This window comes from Mustela nivalis (genome assembly GCF_964662115.1).
Source record: "Mustela nivalis genome assembly, contig: HAP1_SCAFFOLD_472, whole genome shotgun sequence".
Taxonomy (NCBI): domain Eukaryota; kingdom Metazoa; phylum Chordata; class Mammalia; order Carnivora; family Mustelidae; genus Mustela; species Mustela nivalis.
In genome coordinates this window covers 298,137-318,319 of record NW_028136184.1, presented here as the reverse complement: position 1 = coordinate 318,319, position 20,183 = coordinate 298,137, and the positions used below count along the sequence as shown (strand labels likewise).

General features: G+C 42.5%; 1 protein-coding gene and 1 long non-coding RNA gene across 3 annotated transcripts; one reads left to right on the top strand and one right to left on the bottom strand.

Annotated features, from left to right (window-relative positions):
* Nucleotides 1-779: 779 nt before the first annotated feature.
* On the bottom strand, nucleotides 780-16,153 carry LOC309857183. The gene is made up of 3 exons (XR_014307516.1): nucleotides 15,813-16,153; nucleotides 14,896-14,992; nucleotides 780-927 (listed from the first exon to the last, which is right to left on the bottom strand). It is a non-coding gene; the product is annotated as an uncharacterized lncRNA (long non-coding RNA).
* A 152-nt stretch (nucleotides 16,154-16,305) lies between these two features.
* On the top strand, nucleotides 16,306-19,967 carry LOC309857179 (replication factor C subunit 5-like). Of its 2 annotated transcripts, none has more exons than XR_014307507.1 (4): nucleotides 16,306-16,586; nucleotides 18,112-18,176; nucleotides 18,446-18,582; nucleotides 19,755-19,963. XR_014307507.1 is itself a non-coding variant. In XM_082750000.1 (4 exons), exons 1-4 carry the CDS (start codon nucleotides 16,342-16,344, stop codon nucleotides 19,836-19,838), a joined length of 351 nt encoding a protein of 116 aa, XP_082606126.1. In that variant the 5' UTR covers nucleotides 16,306-16,341; the 3' UTR covers nucleotides 19,839-19,967. The 2 variants fall into 2 exon arrangements, 1 of the variants encoding a protein (XP_082606126.1); XM_082750000.1 differs by having other exon boundaries at nucleotides 16,306-16,406; nucleotides 19,755-19,967.
* The last annotated feature ends 216 nt before the right edge of the window (nucleotides 19,968-20,183 follow it).

The window sequence follows — 20,183 nt, the reverse complement described above, 5'->3', positions numbered from 1 at the left end:
TGGCTCAGGCTATGATGCCAGGTTCCTGGGATTGACTAAGTCAGCCAGGCATCCTTACAATTAAAAAAAAAAAAAAAGAATGTAGACCTAAGCCAACAATTGTCACTTTTGAATAGAACTTTGATGCCATGGCGACTTTTTTCTGTTTATTTCAGGTTCAAGACTATGTGTAATAGGGGGACAGGGGATATCACCAATCTAGTCTCAGAATAACCAGAATGTTCCCGAGTTTTTTCATTGTTTCTCTTATTAGTCTTCATTCCCATCAAAATACTAACAGAAAACTGCTAATGTTTATTGAGTAATTAGTAATTAAATAATTAGGTATTATGATACAAATCTCTTCATAAAATAGACAGGTTATGAAGATTCAATAAGTAATATGTAGATATTCAATAAGATTCAATAAGATAATAAGATAATATGTACAGGGGCATCTGGGTGGCTCAGTGGGTTAAAGCCTCTGCCTTCGGCTCAGGTCATGATCTCAGCGTCCTGGGATTCAGCCCCAAGTCAGGCTCTTGACTTGGCAGGGAGCCTGCTTTCCCTCTCTTTCTCTGCCTGCCTCTCTGCCTACTTGTGATCTCTCTCTCTCTGTCAAATAAATAAATAACATCTTTAAAGAAAAAAAAAAGATAATATATACAAAGTACATAGGTTCCTTAGTTGTTATTTTTGTTATTTTTATCTCATTTAATTTAATTAAATTTAATTATGAAATCATTCTTATGACATAGGTATTATTGATATCCCCTCTGTATTGTCAAGAAAAATCAAGGTTCAAGAAGTTAAATAATTTATCCAAGATCACATAACACATAGCAGTGTTGAAGCTAAAAAGCGGTTTGAGACTCCAAAGTCTGTGTGCTTTACCACTAGGCTGAGAACACTTTGTCAAGTCTTCAGTTTCATGAGATGATTCTATTCCTAAAAGTGCAAAAAAGCAAATTTTAATTTTTTAATTGTTTTAAATTTCAATATATCATTTACTCATTATTATAATCAAATACAGTATATACTACCATCTTCAAATTATTTAATGATTTATTCTAAAGAATAGAGTTGAAAAGCACATGGTTTAAAGGACCCCTGTATCTTACCCTCCTCTATCTCAGCTTTCATGTCCTCTTCCCCAGAGGCAACCACCCTCAAACCATATAGTTTTTCCCCTGGTACTTATTACTGTCCTTCTAGATAGAAAACTAATACTACAATTTCTTGATGTATCAGTTTTAGAACGCCTATTGATTCATTTCTTGTACATTAACACCACTCCTTACTTACCCTCCTCGGATCTCTCCAACATCATTATACAGCCATTTGGGAGTAGAAATGTTTATATTATGACCAGATAAATTTTGTTTTCTACCAAACCAAGTAGATGAACTGTGACTATGTTTCCTTTCTTATAAAACCCTTTGTTTTTTTCCTAGAGTTTATAATTGACTTGGTTTTTAATTTCTCCAAGTATTGTTTTATACATATATATATATATATAATTTTTCAAGGGCTCCAACATCTCTGCTATAGGCCTGTCAACAATATTTCCTACATTCTAAGAATCAGTTTCATGTTTTTCCTGGGGATCTCCTCTCAGAGTCTGTTTTCTTGCTCCAATCAAGACAAGTTGTTCTCTAGGGCCTACTGCACAGCTGTCATTTTGAATCATCTTTTTGCCATTGTCCTCTGAATTTCCTTTGCCTATTGCCCATTGTGAATCTCCTCTTCCTTCAAGTCTTGTCTCACTCTTTCTTATTTTACTCTCATTTTGTTAGAGTACATTTCCAAAAGCTTATTGAAAGAGGGCAAATGGAAGGTAGTTTTTTTAAGTCCCTGAATGCCTGAAAATATTTTTTTTGAAACAGAAGACCTTTCTGTTTATTTTTTTAAGCTATTTTTATTAACATATAGTGTATTATTTGAAAATTTTTTTTTCTGATGTTAATCCCCAGTGATAGTTTGGTTAGATATAGAATTCTAGATTGGAAAGCTGGTGACTGCTCTCCCCTCAGGTATGGCACATCTATAACTAACACATATTTTTTTATTCCTTAATTTTTTAAAAGATTTTTTTAAAGTAATCTCTATACCCAACATGGGGATTGAACTCAAAATCAAGAGTTGTGTGCTCTACTGATGGAGCCAACTGAGAGGCCCAACATTTTTTTGTCAGACTCTATGTTCAGTGGGGGGCATGACTCCAAGATCAAGAGCTACATACTCTATGGACAGAGCCAGCCAGGTTTAATATTGTCTTAGTAAAGTTTTTGGAAAAGGCAAAGTATTTAGCCTTTCGTATTTAACTGGAAATCCCTCCAACAACCTTTTGTCTCCCAATATTTGTTGAAATCTCTTATCCACTATTGTCTCCCCTCATTTTATTTATCCTGGTGAGTTAGTACATTCTCATCCCTTTATTGTGTTTTAGCCAGATTTGGGGAGGAAAAGGAAATAAAGGTGCCTCCCAATATGCTGGTTTTAATTGGAAATTCCACAATGGCTTATTTATAAAATACTATACTATAAAATATTCATGCATATGAACAGAGGTGAGGTCTCCAAAGGATGAATTTTGTACTCTCTTTTCTCTTTGTCTGAGGAGAGAAGACCACCTTTATACTCTCCTGTGAGGGCTATACTCCTCAGCTTAACTTGGCTAACACCTAAACAAGGGAAATTGCTTCCTATGCACATAAAATTACAAACACAATTAGACTTGGTTTTCCTGTTTATAGACAAAGGTTTAAAAAACATTATGAACAAAAAACATTATAAACAAAGCTTTAAAAAATATGCAGGATATGTGGTCCCTGCTCTAAATCAGATTTTTGCTTTTATTTCTATTTTAGTTTATTTTTAAGAAAGGGATAGAAGCGTAGTGAAATGCATTTGTGAAAGGATTATGGATAAAATACCAGTATTCTGTATTTTTATTTGTTTACTTATATTTTTATTTTTAAGATTTATTTATTTATTTGAGAGAGAAAGAGAGGTACAAGGGGGTGGGTAAGAAGCAGAGGGAGAGAATCTTCAAGCAGACTCCCTGCTGAGCACAGAGCCTGACACAGGGCCCAATCCCACAACCCGTGAGGCCACAACCTGAGCCAAAACTGAGAGTCTGAATGCTTAAACAACCGAGTCACCTAGGTGCCCCTAGTAGTCTCTATTTTTAAAGAAATTTAAGAGTTAAAAAAACAAAACAAAACAAAATCCAGACAGTTAAATAGTGGTCTGTAATCTCAAAGGCACTGTCCTTCACTCTCAGATGGGTTTCTGCTACAGGTGGATTTTTCTGGAAGAATACGGAAACAGAGTTTGAAGAACAAGAGTTAGCATTCAACATCTGTGAAAAGAAGCAGGAGGAAGGGGCGCCTGGGTGGCTCAGTGGGTTAGGCATCTGCCTTCAGCTCGGGTCATGGTGCCAGGGTCCTGGGATGGAGCCCTGCGTTGGGCTCTCTGCTCAGCAGGGAGCCTGCTTCCCTTCCTCTCTCTCTCTGCCTGCCTCTCTGTCTGCTTGTGATCTCTGTCAAATAAATAAATAAAATCTTAAAAAGAAGCAGCAGCAGAAGGAAGCTTGTGAGATAATAGAACATATACATGCAAGTCTCTCGCTCAGTTCCTGACATGGGGCTCCTGAAACCCTTGTTATTTCCTAAATGATGAGCTCTTGGAGCATTTTTTGATCTAATGAGGTGACTCTGGCCTCCTGGATGGGCTCCTGGATTGGTGCTGGTCACTGGAAAGACCAAGCCAGGATTAGAAGCTTGGAATTTTCAGCCCCACCCCCTATTCTCTAGAGAGGGCAGAGGGGCTGGAAATGGGAGTTAATAATTGGTCATGCATGAGGAAGCTTCCATAAAATCCCAATACTCTGAGGTCTGGAGAGCTTCCAGGCTGGAGAACACATCGACACACTGGGAGAGTGGCATACCCCAACTTCCTGAGGACAGAAGGTCCTACACTCAGGAACTCAGGACACTTCCAGACCCCACCTTATGTACCTCTTCAGCTGACTTGTCTTCTGTATCCTTTATCGTGTCCTCTCACAAGCTGGTAAATATAAGTAGCTGTTTCCCTGAGTTTTGTGAGATGTTCCAGCAAATTAATTGAACCTGAGAAGGGGATTGTGGGAACTCTGATTTATAGCTAATCAGTGAGAAGTACAGCTGATGAGCTAGACTTGCAGCAGGCATCTGAAGTGGGAGTTGAGGAGATAGTCTTGTGGGACCGAGCCCTGAACTTGTGGGATCTGATGCTATCCGCAGATAGTGTCAGAACAGAGTTGAATTGTAGGACACCCAGCTGGTGTTGCAGAATTGCTTGGCGCGGGGAAAACCCCCACATCTCTGGTGTCAGATGTGTCGTGAGTGCGGTAGTCCTGCGAGAGTCAGTGAGACACACTGGAGGGAGAACTGGTTTTTTTCTAAACAAAGCAGAGCTGGGCAGAGAGAAAGGCCCAACTGTGACATGCACCCGATAACGCCCCCGCCAAAACCACGGGACACTCTACAGTGATGATTGCCTGTCGGGGTTGGTGGGAGTTGGACCAAAGTAACAAGTTCCTGTAGCCCCATCCCACTCTTGCTTCCCTTAGTCACTCAGTATGAACTGTCCCAGAAAGGACGTGACCTTGGATGAACAACTCTCCACAGCTGTGGCTTGAAGCCCAAGGAGCTGGGAGCAGAGCCCATCTCTTGACTGTACTCCCAGCAATGGGACAGCAAGTCTTTGCTTGAATAGGGTCTGGGCAGCCCATCTCTTTGTCCATCATTACTGTCTGAGTCTCCTATAGCTGCTATAATAAATTAGCATAAACACTGTGACTCAAAGCAACAACAAATTTATGATCTTACAATTCTGGAGGTCAGGAGTCCAAAATCATCTCGTTGGGCTAAAGTCAAGGTGTTGGATCCAGAGGAGAACCCACTGCTTTGCCTTTCCCCTCCTCAAAAGACTGTTCACGATTCCTGGCTCATGACCCCCAGCCAGCAACACATTACTCCAACCTCTGCTTCCACTGTCACACTTTCACTATTCCCCTGCCTCCCTCTTTCCCTTATAAAGACTCTTGTGATGACACAGAGACCACTAGGATAATCTAGGATAATCTCCCGTCTCAAGATCCTTAACTTAATCCCATCTGCAAAGTCCCTTTTGCTCTGTGAGGTACCATATTCACAGGTTCCAGGGATTAGGGTATGGATATCTTTGGGGACATCATTCTGACTACCAAAATTACCAAAGAGACATTCTAGAGTAGCTGGTTAAAAGTAGCACCAACCAGATACCCTAGTTTGATCCCTACATTTGTCTACAATAATATCTCATGTAAATCCAGAGATTCCTCTGACTCAAGTACTATGCTAAGTGCTTGATGTGAATATCTCACTTATTTCTCTCCACAGTTCTGAAGTAGGTACTATCATTATAATCTTTATTTTGCAGATGAGGAAGTGGAGGCCCATCGAGGTTAAGCTATTTGCTTTTGGTCAAACCACTAGTAAATGGAAGAATCCTGATTTAAACCCTGGTCTGCCTGACTCCAAAGCTGGTACCCTTAGACCATATCTTTCTAACCCTCCTTTGCTTGTTGCTAAGATTAGGTCTTTAAGCTGCTCAACACAACCACCTCCCCTCACCCTACATGCCAGCTCAGGGTGGCACACGACAAAGGCTCAAATAAATACTTGTTAGATTGAATTCTCCAAAATTTAATCTTTCCAGTTTCCACACAACCATTAGGGTATTCTCCAATTCCCATATTCTTATTCTCACATCCAATAAACTTTTATTGGGCATTTATGTGCCAGGCACTGGAGAAATTCAAAGATGAATAAAACATGTGGCTCATTTCCAGGGAGCTCACTTTCCAGTGAGGGAGTCATGATTTTGACCTTAGAGTAATTTTTTATTTCCCTCCTGTTCCATCCCTTTGGACCATCAGCAATGAATTTGAAAACAGGAAGCATCATTATTATTGTTTCTGGACAATTATCTACAACAGGAATCTGAAGAACAAGAAGAGGAGGCTGGAAGCTCTTTGGGGCTTTTTTCCATATTAATATATATTTACTGTGCACACACACATATGTAGGGGTGATTTTAGGTTTTGTTTCCATTTTTTAAAAATGGAAGCATGTTCTATATATATTCTTATGCTTGTCTTTCCACTTAGGAATGCACAGTAGGGTGCATTTCCAAACTGGCTTCCTACTAAATGTTTTGTTCCCTTACTGACACTCATCAAAACTAGTTTCAAGTGTTTTCCCCCAAAACTTACAGGATAAGAACTTCCTTTTGTTTTGGTTACAACAACCTTGAGGAGTGACAAGTCTACCTTGTACTAAACTATCTGGCACTCCATCCCCAGAATAGTCTTTCCAAAGCCTAAATTTTCTGGTCTCTTCTCTCCAAAATTTCCCCATTGCCTGAAGGATAAACTCAGATCTGCTCTGGTTGGCCTAACAGACAAGGATTTTCAGAATCTGGCCCCTAGAGCTATTCAGCCTCCCATGGTGGTCCTACACATACAAACCGGACCTCCCACTGGCTTTCTGTACTCTGCCATAGTGGTCTTCTTGCAGGTTCTGAACTGCACCAGCCTGCCTTGAATCCAGGCCTTCCAATATTTCTCTTCCCTTTCTGGACAGCATTCTCTCCTTCCTCCATCAGGATAAATTCTAATCACTCTTTGAGTCTCTGCTGAAGCCTCACTTCCTTAAGGTTTTCTTAGGCCCTTCTCAGCCTGCATCTTTCTTTTCTTTCCTTCATCCTGGGTACATACGTTATGCTAGAATTTAACTGCAAGTCTGTTTTGCCTGCAATTATCTCTGCCCCACTGGAAGGTCTGTCTGCTTCACCTGCTGAACAACCCCCCCCCAACACACCCCCATTTCAGGCATCACACAGTTGGTGGCACATTGCAGGTGTTGATAAATGTTTGCTAAACGAGTGATAATGAATGACTCATGGGGAAATTTTACTGCTTCTGGTTAATATACAATGCGTAGGTGCAGTCTCATGTTGAATATTTGGTTCCACTGATAATGATAAAGAGAAAAAATCACCAAGATGAAGACATCCTAGTTTCTTTTTCAAAAGCACTTCATCTATTTTAAGGATTGTTCTTTTCTTGTGTTTATTCATTTGTGGCTTTAATCATTGTGAACCAGTTTCTTTTAAATGGGTCTTTAAGAAACCAGTTATCTGAAGCATTTGGGATCTGATCTTGTGGTTTGTTGTTTCTGTTGACTCTTGCTCATGGTGGATTGTTTCCTTGTGTGTTTTGTAATTTCGAACACAGAGATCTTTATTTGTGGGAATCCAGGACATCTAGACTGAAGGTTTGCATTTAAGAGTTTGCTTAGCTCATTTCTTGGCTTAAGGGTTTCCCAAAGTAAATTTGAACCCTAAACCTTACATGAGTAGAGTCCTACTGTGAACAATTCTAAGGGGGCGTTTCTTTCCCACTCAAGGTCCAGAGTAAAAGAAATAGGCTTTCTTGCTATCTCCCTGTGTTGGCTGGATGACTTTTTCTAGTCCTTCCACCCTTTCCCTTAAGGGTATAGCTCTTTGAGGGTCGTTGAGTGGAGGCCACAGTGCCCTTCCCCCAAAGTTCTGTCCCCTGTCCTTTGGGACTTTTACAACTGAAACCCCTCCCCTGCTCCATGCAGATAAACCCTACCAGTTTAGTTTTCACCATCTGTTTTTCTGACTCCTTGAGATTATTCCTGTTTTCTGGTGGTGTTATATTTTACCCAGCATTATCTAGACGACTATTAACCGGGGAAAGTTTTTACATTATCTAGTCCAAAATAATGCCCAAAAATAGAAACCCAGTAGACTAGTTTATAGACCTTGCCCTCCATCTGTGAGCTTGAGTCTGTTTTTTATTTTTTTAAAGTCACGTTGTTCTCCTGCTATTTTCTGTATATTTACCACTCTTCTCTTATTCTCTCCCTACTTTTACAACAGTTACATTACAGAACAAAATGCCTTATGCTAATAATGTCTCATGTATAAACTAGACTTTTCTCCCCTTAGTATTTGGCTCCTATTACTGGTTCTTTTTCACCTCCTTTCCTAACTATCCTTTTATGTAATTTTCTAGTGAACAGACACCAAATATAGCTAGTATCTGATCCATATGTCACCTGCTAATTTAAATGTTCTTTTCTTAAAAAAAAAAACAAAACACTATCCTAATTTTGCAGATAAAAAAAAAAATCCTGAGGTCGACAAAACTGCTAGCAATGTTTCCATACATACCATTGTCAAAACGCTGGCAAATTTGGTAACATGAGGTGGCCAAGTTTTTTAAAATTCAGTACTAGTACTGCAAGACATATTTCTAATTTGAATAAAAATTCTAACTTGCTTAAAACATGGTCTAGGCCTAGATAAATTTCCTTTGGCCTTAGGTCTAGGAATACATGCGACACAAGTATTTCTACTGATATGCAAGTACATCAAGTGTACTTTATACAGATAATATTTGCAGCCCTGGAGTGCTTCACAGAGGGTCTGGTTTGTAAGGCTGTTCCTCCTTACTCATAGCTTCCTTGGAATTTCTCATTTACATAACAACCAAGTAAAAATGAGATGAGTATTGAAGAAACTACTTTTGTCATTGTTCTAGTCAAGGTTACACATTAGCTGACTTATAAATAAATCACTCTCTGTGACAGAAATATCAGCAACTAGGATAGTTTATAAGCATAACCACAAAACTTTTTCAAAAGGACTTTTAAAAAACTCCCTTAGTTATGACAGCTTTGGTTAATGAATATTCTACTTGTCTCTTCCTTTCAACCTCTAAAATGTTTTTAGAGTTGGTAAATCCCAATTTTAAAAACTTGAGAAAATTGTTGCTGTGATGGTCCCTATTGCTACCGCGTAACAGACCTAACAGACCACAGCTAAATGTAATGGATTAATATAACAATCATGTTATTTGCTCGTGAATCTGCAGGAAGTAGGGCAGGGCTCAAAGGGACAGTTCACCTGTGTTTCACATGGTGTTAGCTGAGGTGGCTTCGTGTGGGACTGGAGGTTCCAAGATGGCCTCACTCGTAGGGTTTCCGTTGAAATGGCTTGAACAATTGAGGACTGCATAGGACAGCTGGGCCTCCTTCCTTGTGGTGTTGGCTGGACTCTTTTATGTCTCTGGGGCCCTCTGCTGTCACCTGAGTTCCTGGAGTCCCCTTTCTCCAACAGAAAAGCCTGGACTTCTAGTCATGGCAGATGGTATTCCCTCTAGCTAACGTGTAAACTTCCAGGCCTCAGCTCGAAAGTTCTGGAACAGCATTGCCGCCAAGTTCTTTTGGTAAAAGCAAGTCAAAGAACAGCCTCCAAGGAGTGAGGAAAAAGACTCCAGCTCTTGGGAGGGGAAGATGCATGCACCCCCTAGGGATGGGAGAAATGGGCAGCAACCATCTTTGCAGACAATCTACCATGGTTACTTTATTAATGCATTTATAAATAACTGGCACCCATTCTGATTAGAAAGTCAAAACAAATCAAAGGAGAAGTTTATCAACTATAGCTTAGTATCAGTATTGAGACAGTTTATTGTAGTTGAGACTAAAGACGTCAAGGTATTTTCCCAATATAAATAAGCTTAGGGCAGAGCTTGAATGTCACTATTCTTTATCTGCACTTACAATTTCAAGTAAGAAGGTCTTGCTTGGTTAAAACAGTAAAGCTTAAGCTAAAGTCACCTAGTCCTTAAGATCTGGGGGGGATCTTTAGTTCACTGCCTCGGTGCATGTCTTCTCCCTGGCGGTCACATTGGTGGGGTACAGGGAGACATGAATAAATGCTGTTGTTTTCTTGTTCTCAAAACACCATATTGCAGGCTTGGACCAACTTTCTAATCCCACTAATTGTTTTTTAAAGAAATAACACGATTTTGATTTTGCAAATTTTATCACACCAAGTTCTCCACAATCGGGTACACCAAGATCTTACCATTGAAACCCTTCCTGGTGTTAAGCAGATGGATAATTTTGAAATATGTACGTATGGAATTAAGTTCCATGACTATCCAAATACGCCAACTATTTCCATGGCATTTGGAATTATGCAATGGAAAACGTTTCCAGTGATGCCTTTTTATGTGTTAATTTTGCAAAATTTATTCTCAATTATAATTTCAAATCACCTGAACAACAGAAGAAAATTAGAAGCTATATCAAAACCAAGAACTTATTTGAATTTAGCATTAAGAAAACATCTTAAGTTAATTAATTGGCACAAACTGAAGATAACCCATGTTTAACAAGCCAGTTCTGGTTGACATTTGCCAAAATAGGACATACTGAATATGTTGTTTTTGTCCAATATCCCTTAAAATTTTAAGAAAAAAATTAAAGCAGAGGGTACAAAATAATTTACTCCCATGAGATTCAGGAAACTTTAGATAATCCTTTAAGAAGGAAATTTGCTTTCGTTATTTTTTTAAAAATCTGTACTTTGAACAATCTTTAAATTTTAAGACTTTTTCAAGACACAATTGTCCAATCTTCATACTGATGAACATGCCAGATAATTTAATTTCCTGCACATCTGCCAAGATTGGACATCTTCAGATTGGAATAAGACTGAATTCTAAGGTGTGTCCTTTAAAAAAAAAAACAACAAACAATTTCTCTTAAGTTGAAAGATTCATTAAAAGTATATTTTGAGGGGCGCCTGGGTGGCTCAGTGGTTTGGGCTGCTGCCTTCGGCTCGGGTCATGATTTCAGGGTCCTGGGATCGAGCCCCGCATCGGGCTCCCTGCTCCACAGGAAGCCTGCTTCCCTCTCTCTCTCTCTCTCTCTCTCTCTGCCTGCCTCTCTGCCTACTTGTGATCTCTGTCTGTCAAATAAATAAATAAAATCTTTTAAAAAAAAAAGTATATTTTGAACATCTATCTCTTTGAAACACTTAAAATATCTTTGAGTTTAAAAATTCTTCATGTTGACTTGGGATAGCCTTGGCTCTTCAATTTTCAGTACTATTGTCTTTACTTTTCAGTATTGCATTTATTTAAAATAAGTATATTTTTTAAAACACATTGCCATTGAACTTGGGCCAGATGCTTTGAAAGAGTGAGTTTAGGGGGGTTGGGGGAACAGGAAAAAATGTCTATAAATAGTTCTTTCTGTAGCATCTACTGTATAATAAAGTGTTGTGTAACTCTGCCATGCAACGTAAATAATGATAGTAATTTGCATTTTCTTATTACTATTCATCCTCGAATTGAATCTGCAGTCTTTTGCCAATATTAAGGTCTATTTCTTACTTCGCTACATCCCCAGGGTCCCTGCTATGTTGAGAGAGGGGAGAGAAACAGTCCCTTTGTTTTGCACGCAGATTGTACAACAGGTAACACACCAAATGCTTTTTGCCTTGCAATTCTGTCCCATAGAACCAAAGGCAGTGTGGTCCATGCCTGGACCAGTACCGAACAGAGCCAGGGTAATGGAACTACACTTCCATCCCCTCCTTATTAACACCTTTTCCTCTTTTTCAATCAAGATGGTCCCAGAGTCTAGTCCAGGGCAATGATGCTGGGCTCAAACTAGAGGGAAACAGAGAAGACTCCAGAAGAAGAAATATTTTTAAAATTTCACCAGCCCAGAGGGCCTATTATTAGTGTGACAGAATAATGTGATGGAGAAATTAATGGACTTACTTTCCACTGCGGACTCATCACCAAAAACTAAGGGTTGTTTTTTATTTTTATTTTTTTCCTTTTCCCCAAGCAATTAAGCCTCAGAGTCCTGGAGCATTGGGTTTGCCTGGCTCAGGGGAGCTTAGACGCCTAGGAACTTTTGGACTTGGGGTTGAATGATCAAAATGCTAAGCCCCTAGCAGGGAGGAGGTTGGGAGTGTTATGTGAGAGGCCAGTGGTCCCGCTCCCTGAAGAATTCCATACTTAGTGATGCAGAACAGTGGTGAGGAACAAGGTGGTGGGAGAGAGATACATTATGTGGTATCTGGGGCTTCTCAGCTGAAATCTGCACACCAGCTGCTTGGAGACCTTGTTAAAATGCAATTCTGATTGAGGAGTCCTGGAGTGGGTCCAGAGATTCTGCATTTCTAACAAGCTCCTAAGGAGTGTTGATACTATTGGTTCTGGAACCTCGCTTTGAGTTAGTAAGTGGGTGAGAAGGAGAAGGTGGCAGAATTTCAAAGGAGGGGCCCAGGGAAGTCTAAGCCTCAAACTTGATGACAAAGAGCATCTATGCCAACAGACTTTAGGAACAGCTGAAGACTAAAAGCCCTTCCTCAAATATTCTGGCCTATTTCCCTACAACCTCTTTGCCTTCTTGACCCCAGGGTACCGAAGGAACCCAACTCCCACAGAATGAATTTCCACACTCCCTTGGTTTGAGGAAGAGACGGTGGAGGACCTTGAGCCACATTCTATGGAATTTAGAAAAATTAAAAAATGTGAAATTTTTTGAGCCCATGGAGCAAATTCATATGAATCACCCTTTCAATCTCAAAGTTAAAGAGCATCAGATTTGAGAATCAAAAAAGAACCATTCCTTAATTATTCAACGAACACACTTTAGGGGACAATGAATGGATTTCCCTAAACCCTGTCGGGTTTAGGGGCTTTCTGGGGCTTCCGACAAAGACAAAGTCCTTGAAGGCAGCGAGTGCCCCCAAAAGAGCTGAGGAATTTACAGTCCTTATCAGTCAATGATTTGGCTGTGGTCACCAAAGAAAATGGCCTTTCCTCTACACAAACTCTTCGAATTCCCCTTTGAGATTTTTTTCCTCCTTCAAGTCCTTGCTCTTCATTTAAACATGATTTCACCAGTACAAACATGCTCAGGAGAAAGACCCAGTTTGATTTTCTTCTGCCAGCATCTTCCAAAGATAGCCTCGCATCCCATTCTCTCATAAGAACAAATCTTAAAAATAAACTAAGGCAGTAAGTGCTGTGTCCAAAGCCAAGTTTGTTCCAAAGCTGAGAGTAATAAAATCCAGGGCTCCCTTCCCCTAAGTCAATTTTAAGAGCAAATGCTTTTCGTTGGTAATTTTGTTTGTAACTTCTGATCCTGCCATCTCTAGGACCTACGGTTTTATTAAAGCATTTCCAAATCTGGTTCTGATTACATAAGAAAAGTTTGTGCCCATGTTCATCAGTGTCACAATTCACGTGGAGCTACCGGCTTTATTTATCCTTATTTCTCCAGAAGGTCTACAATCTAGGCAGAGGGTCAGAAGGAATGACTGCGTCTTCTGCCTGATCATCTGTATTTCAGAAAGAAAAACTCACATGATCCAACATTTGTGCTTTACCAGCAGTTCTTTTTTTTTTTTTAATTAGGTGCCAATGTTTAACATACGGTAATTTACATAAAAATCTAAATTTTTAATGGCCCTTAAAAAAATTGTACACCCTGGCAACTTACAGATGCCATTCCTCATGGCTGAATATCGGCCTGCCCATTTCACAAATGCCAATACTGAGGACCAAAGACATATTAAGTAACTTGCCCAAAGGGCTATGCCTTTAATTAATTCAATTAATAACAAAACCAGAAACACACAAAACTGCAGAGACACACATTAAATGGACACCTCTGTTTTTCTGGCGTATGCGTGTAAGTACCCATTCTCTGTCTTAGAAAGAGATGGCAAGCTCCAGGACTGAGAAGCGGTGGGAGTGGAGGACGGTGGTTCTCAAACGCCAGTGCATCAGAATCCCCTTGAGGGCCTGTTACAGCACAGATGGCTGGGTCCACCCCCAGAGTTTCAGATTCAGTGGGTTTGGGGTAGGGACAAGAATAATTAACATTTCTAACAAGTTCCCAGGGGCTGCTGCTGCTGCCAGTCCAGGGACCACACTAGCTGAGCTCGCTAAGAATTTGGGCTCTTGTCCTGGTTAGATCCAGTTGTGACCATTATACCAAGTCAGAAAACCTACTAAACTTTTGGGCAAGTTACTTAGTCTATGAAATGGAGCTAATGATAGTAGCTTAGGCTTATTGCAACAACTGAGTGGGTATAATAAATGTAAAGCAAAGTACATAGGACAGTGTCCGGCCCCTAGCAACTCTCTAAGAAGTATTAGTTATTATTGTTCATTCCTTCATGGAACAATTATTGATTGATTGCTTCCTCTGAGCCATGCATCAGGCACTAGGAATATAGTGGCAAATAAATCAATGCTTTGCCTTCTAAGAAGCTTACAACCCACTGGGGAGGCACACAACACATGACCTTGTAAATATATAAGATAACGCCACACAGAAGAATTCTGCATTCCAAGCAAACCGAGTAGCAGCTGCACACAGAATTTTATGAGAACTCGGTCTAGTCTCAGTCACATCTTCCAGCTCAAAGAGGTGGTGGCACCGTGTTTCTAAGACAAAGGTCCCTTAGCAAAATGACTATATATACATCATTAATTTTTTATTATGTAGACTTACAATATATTTTACATTGTATATGTAATATTGATATATATGTTTTCTATGTCAATAACATTTATGTATAATAAAATATATTTTGTGTTTTAAATATGTTTTATATTTTTATATTCCTGTTTATATTTTATATATCCTAGGAATGGCTCCCATGATTATGGAGGCCAAGAAGTTCCAGAATGGGCTGTCTGCAAGCTGGAGACCCAGGAGCCAGAGATGTGATTCAGTCTGAATCCAAAGGCCTCAGAAAAAGGAGTACTGGTGTCTGAGGGCATGAGAAGATGGATACCCCAGCTCAAAAAGAGAGCCAATTCGCCCATCCTCTGCCTTTCCGTTCTATTCAGGCCCTCTGTGGACTGGATGATGCCCACCAGCACCGGTGAGGCCCTCCTTGCTCAGTGCACCGATTCCAACACCGACCACTTTCAGAAACACCCTCCGAGACACAGCCCCGGCGTAATGTTACCGGCTCTCTGGGCGGCCAGAGTCCAGTCACGTGGACGCATGAAATCAGCCCTCGCGGGTATAGTCACACCAGCCGCCGATTCTTGAGTAGGTTTTGCCTGAGAGGAAACATTTGAAACAAGAACAGGGTGGGTGGAGAGTGTGCTAGAAGGGGAGGAGAGAGTAAGGCGGTTGCCGGCTGCTTTACACGGGTTGTTTGATCCTGGCAGGTACCTCTGGAGTAGAGATTACAGGACGAGGAGAGAAGCTGGTGGCAAAGGGGCAGACGAAGTATCTGAACACGCAGAGTCCGAGCTGGCCACCGTCACACCACAAGCCACAGATGACCCTTTCCGCTTCCGAATTCCCAGGCAGGGGCCAGCCTCAAGTATAACTTCCCTCCTGTGTTTGCCTCACTGCCCCTCTACTCTGCTCCTAGAGCAGCCGCCACAGATGTAATCAGGTGCAGGGAGCAGCCGCTTCTGATTCAGAACCCTTCTGACCCCAGGCCAGCCTCCTCTTTTCTCCCTATTGTCTTTCTCACAAGTTAAAAAAAAAAAAAAAAAAAGCTTTATTCTGGATAAAGTATGTAATCTGTAAGATGCAATACATACTCGTCATACTCATGGCTGGGAAATACAGACCAGCAAAGTAGAAAGAAATAAAAGTGGTCCAAAATCATCTCATTGCAGAAAAAGGCACTAAAATGTCAATACTCGTTCCCCTATCTTCCGATCCTAGGGATCCTGTCCTCTGTGCTTGGTAGCTAGCCCTTTCCAGTTACACGCTATTAAACTAACTGGGAGCTTGGTTTTGGTCTTCACTCTGGGGTTGCTCCTGGAGCTGGGCTCTCCGCATTGTGTTGGGTGAGGGGCACGGACTGGGAGGTAGACCGGAGCTGTGCGTGTTTGCAGTTGTTTATCCATTCGAAGTACTCACCTCCCAGCTTATTTCGAGCCTTTTTTTTCCCTAGGGCATCTATATTCAAGACCTGGCCCCGTCATTTCGGGTTGTTTTCCCTTGGGCGGGGTTTTTCCGCGCTGGAGGCTCTCTGTTCCTTCGAACTCTAAGTGTTAACTTTGGGGGTAGCTGGAACTGGCTTTCGCCGTGGGACTTTAGTTTGTAACGATGACTGGCCGCTGCAGGGGGTGACCCGGCCTCTCTTGCTTCCCCCGGCCTCAGGAAGCCCCGTCGCACCGGCGAAAGGGCAGCGCTGGGCTGAAAGGGCTGACCCGGAGGGAGTCGGGCGCCCGGCGCCTCTCGGTAACCTAGTAACCGGCGCCTTGGCAACGGGGAGGGGGCGGGACCTAGGGAGGAAGTCGGAAGCTGGAGGCTACGTCTCGCGAGAGTTCCTTTTGCGCGCGAACTCTGAGTGCCCGGGTACCTGGGCCCGCTCACAGCTGGTGACTGTACAGGTCACCGGGGCCGCGGCGACCCCGGCAGACCTGGACACCTTTATCACCCCGCCATGGAGACCTCAGCGCAGCAGGAGCAGCAGCAGCCGGTGGCGGCCAAGATCAGAAACCTGCCCTGGTAGGAGGAGGCCTGTCTGCCGCGGGAAAGGGGATCGGTGACCGGGGTGGGCCAGCGGCCAGGCCGCCGCCCGCCGGACCTCGTCCTGCCGCCCCCGACCTGGCCCGGACGGAGCCCCAGATTTTCTCCTTGACATCCCCAGCTCCTCAGCCCCCTCCGTTCTTCTAGGACGTTTGCCAGGTCTTCCCGCTGCCCTACTCCCATCGCCCCCATTCCTTTTACGCGCTGCGGGTGACAGCACTGGGGTTAGATCCCGCATCTTCTGACTTTGCATCGGCCTCCGTACCAAAATGCTCTCTACTCTTGCCGGGATTTTCGATGCAATTATTGCTCAAATCCTAAACTGAAATGATCATGATGATTATAAGGCTTCCCAGTTAAGTTGTATTTAAATGGCTTCTTATTAGATTAGCAGGGACCCTGTTAGACGTTCCATCTTTACAAAGACCCTAGAAGGGAGGTAGTTATTATTCTAGTTGTAAACCCAAAAGGTTAAAGGACTTGCCTCAGGTCCGGAGCTAGAAACAGGTTGGGATTTGAACCCAGGCGAAGTGAGAGCTTGCACTTGTAACCATCCTGCTTTCATAGTTGCCTCTGAGTGTTGTTTTAGAAACTGATGGGATCCGTCCTGATGTCTGTGAAAGCTCCAAGTTGGTCTTGTCTAAGAAGGAGATCAGTTTGTTTTTATCGTGGAAAAAAACACATAGCATACCGTTTCCAGCTGTAAACATTGTAAAGGGTATAATTCCGTGACTTTAAGTACTTTGAGAATGTTGTGCTACTGTGTCACTCTCTAGTTCCCAAATTTTTCATTTTACCGCAGATGGAAACTCCATACTTTATGGGCAATTACTGTCCATCCCCACCGTCCCCTTCCTGCACTGCCAATCTGCTGTCTCTGAATTTGCCTATTGTGGCTGGTCATATAAATAGAATCGGTGTATGGCCTTTGGAGACTGGCGGCTTTCACAGCATCATGTTTTTGGGGTTCATCATGTTGTAGCGGGTGTGGTTGCTTCATTTCTTTTTATGGGTGAATAATCCATTGTATGGATCGACCACCACTTACTTGCCCATTCATCTTCTGATGTATATGTCTGATGTCAATCTTTTTAAAAGATTTTATTTATTTATTTGAGAAAGGGAGAGCAAGCATGAGGGGGAGAAGCAGACTCCCTGCTGAGCAGGGAGCCCAAGGCAGGGCAAAATCCAAGGACCCTGAGATCAGGAATTGAGCCAAAGGCAGATGCTTAACCGACTGAGCCACCCACGTTCCCCAGTGAGTCCAGTTTTTGATTTACTTTGAAATAGTAGGTGCCCATCCAGGTTGAGATTATTTATAGGCAGATAGCTGGAAAGGTAAAATGAGAGCAGTGCTGTGGGCATTTGGGCTATAACCTTGCTGGGGGCAGGCATGGTGGCTGTCCTGTGTATTGTAGGATGTTTAGTGACAGCCCTGGTGCCTATCCACTGGAGGCCTGTAGCACCCTCCACCCAAATGTGACAACCAAAAATGTCTCCAGATATCACCAAGTGTTTTCTGGAGGATGAAACTGACCCTGGTTGAGAACCAGTGGTCTGTATTCAAAGTTAAAGGATTTTATTTCCCTTTCTCTTTTCATTAGGATATGAAAGGATTCTTTTGCATGTGACAGCATGTTCTGGCATTTGTGTGTATTGTAATCCATGCTACATTCTATTTCAGGGTTGAAAAATACCGGCCACAGACACTGAACGATCTGATTTCTCATCAGGACATTTTGAGTACCAGTAAGCATCCGTGTGTCAGTTGCTGTCATTCTAGTTGGAGGACCTGTATAAATTTCTTGGTGATGTCTCTGCTGAGTAATAACGTTGAAGTATCTGACTGAGCTTTATGGAATGTTGTTGTAAGAGCTGAGTCCCTTCAGATTTTTCATTGTTGCGTCTGCCTCTTATTTGAATGTGGACTTGAAGTGCGTTCGAGCCAACTCTAGGGCCCAGGTGAATAAGGCAACTCTTGGAAACTGATGGGCTCTCTCTTTCTTCCCAATCCTCAGTTCAGAAATTTATTAGTGAAGACCGCCTGCCACACCTGCTTCTCTATGGTCCTCCGGGGACAGGAAAGACCTCCACCATCCTGGCCTGTGCAAAACAGCTGTACAAAGATAAGGAATTTGGCTCCATGGTCTTGGAGGTAAGTAAGAGGATTCTTCTCACTCTGCAAAGAACTCGAGTCTCTTAGTTCTCTTAGATTTGTCTTACTTTACAAGTAAGTTGCTGTGCTGGAAGTGGGGAAAGAAACAGACAAAATATCTCGAGTGGCTTTTGTCTAGAGTCGACATTTGGGCCTGAGTTGGCATTAGCTAGAGGGCAGTGGTAGGGCTGGATATTTTTCTTTGCCTTTGCCAGCTTGCACGCAAACACTCTGGGGTGCCTCAGTGAGTGGTCACTTGGTGGCTTGCTGTCTTCCACGTGCCCATCCAGAGTTCGTCTCCATGTGGCTCCCTCCCGTTCTTGCCCTGGAAGGCTGAATAGTCTTGACTACAGGCTGCCTTGTCCTTTGGTTCCCCCGGTTACGTTTGGCCAATAGGGGCCCTGGCAGGAGTCGGGAGAAGGAGAGCGGTGCCTGGTTCTGTCTGGGGGGTCACCACAGGCTGACAGCATCCCCACCTGCTGGGCAGATCCCACAGCCTTCTCCAGCTGAGCACCACTCCCCCACTCACCTCTTAAGACCTGGGGTTGGTAGTGGGTCCCAGCAGTTGCAGAGGAGTTGCACAGCTCTTGTGGTTTCCCCATCCCCCCCGCCGTTTCAAATCTCTCTACATGTCATTCTTTTCAAATCCCTGAACTTGCGAATGCCATCTGTTTGCTCTGAGAGTGGACTGATACCCTTAGATTACAAAGTTGCAAATATTGTCTATTGCAAGAAAAAAATGTCTAACTAATTTTTTCATTATAGCTCTTAGAACCTTCCTGCCACCAGTGTTCTTCCTTCAGTATGTTAAAGACTGGTAACTTCTGGGTTGCTCTGGGTTGAGGTGGCTCAAATCAGCATGATTCTGTTCATGCCCGAGGTGCTGTTCACTTTGGTCAGGCCAATGAGTTACTCTGCCAGAGTATGTCAGTGGTTTTCTTCCAGTGCGGAAGGAAACACAGTCATTTGCCTTTCAGAACGTAACTTAATGGTGTAGTGAGTTGTGAGTTTTAAATACAGTTGTGATCTTGGTTTTTAATAGTGTTTATTTCACAGCTGTCGTTAGACCTGGAGACCTAGCCTGCCGAGCTGGGTGGATGAAAGGTAAATAAGTTCGTAGATAACATACAAACGTGTTTCTAATGGACTCTGCTTTCTCTCTCCCGCATTAGCTGAATGCTTCAGATGACCGAGGAATAGAGATCGTTCGGGGACCCATCCTGAGCTTTGCTAGCACAAGGACAATATTTAAGTAAGAATTATTTGCCTAATTTCTCTCCCTGGAGACTCTGATCAGTGAGAGGACAGAGCTTTATTTTTTTAATCCTCCCCTTTGCTTGTCTATAAAGGTACAAAATGACTTCACCAAAAGTAGCCATGAAAAAGAGGTACAAAGATGCTAGTAAGAAATAATTCCAGGGACGTCTGGGTGGCTCAGATGGTTAAGCAGCTGCCTTCGGCTCAGGTCATGATCCCGGCGCCCTGGGATCGAGTCCCACATTGGGCTTCTTGCTCGGCAGGGAACCTGCTTCTCCCTCTGCCTCTGCCTGCCTCTCTGTCTGCCTGTGCTCGCTCGCTCTCTCTCCCTTTATCCCTGACAA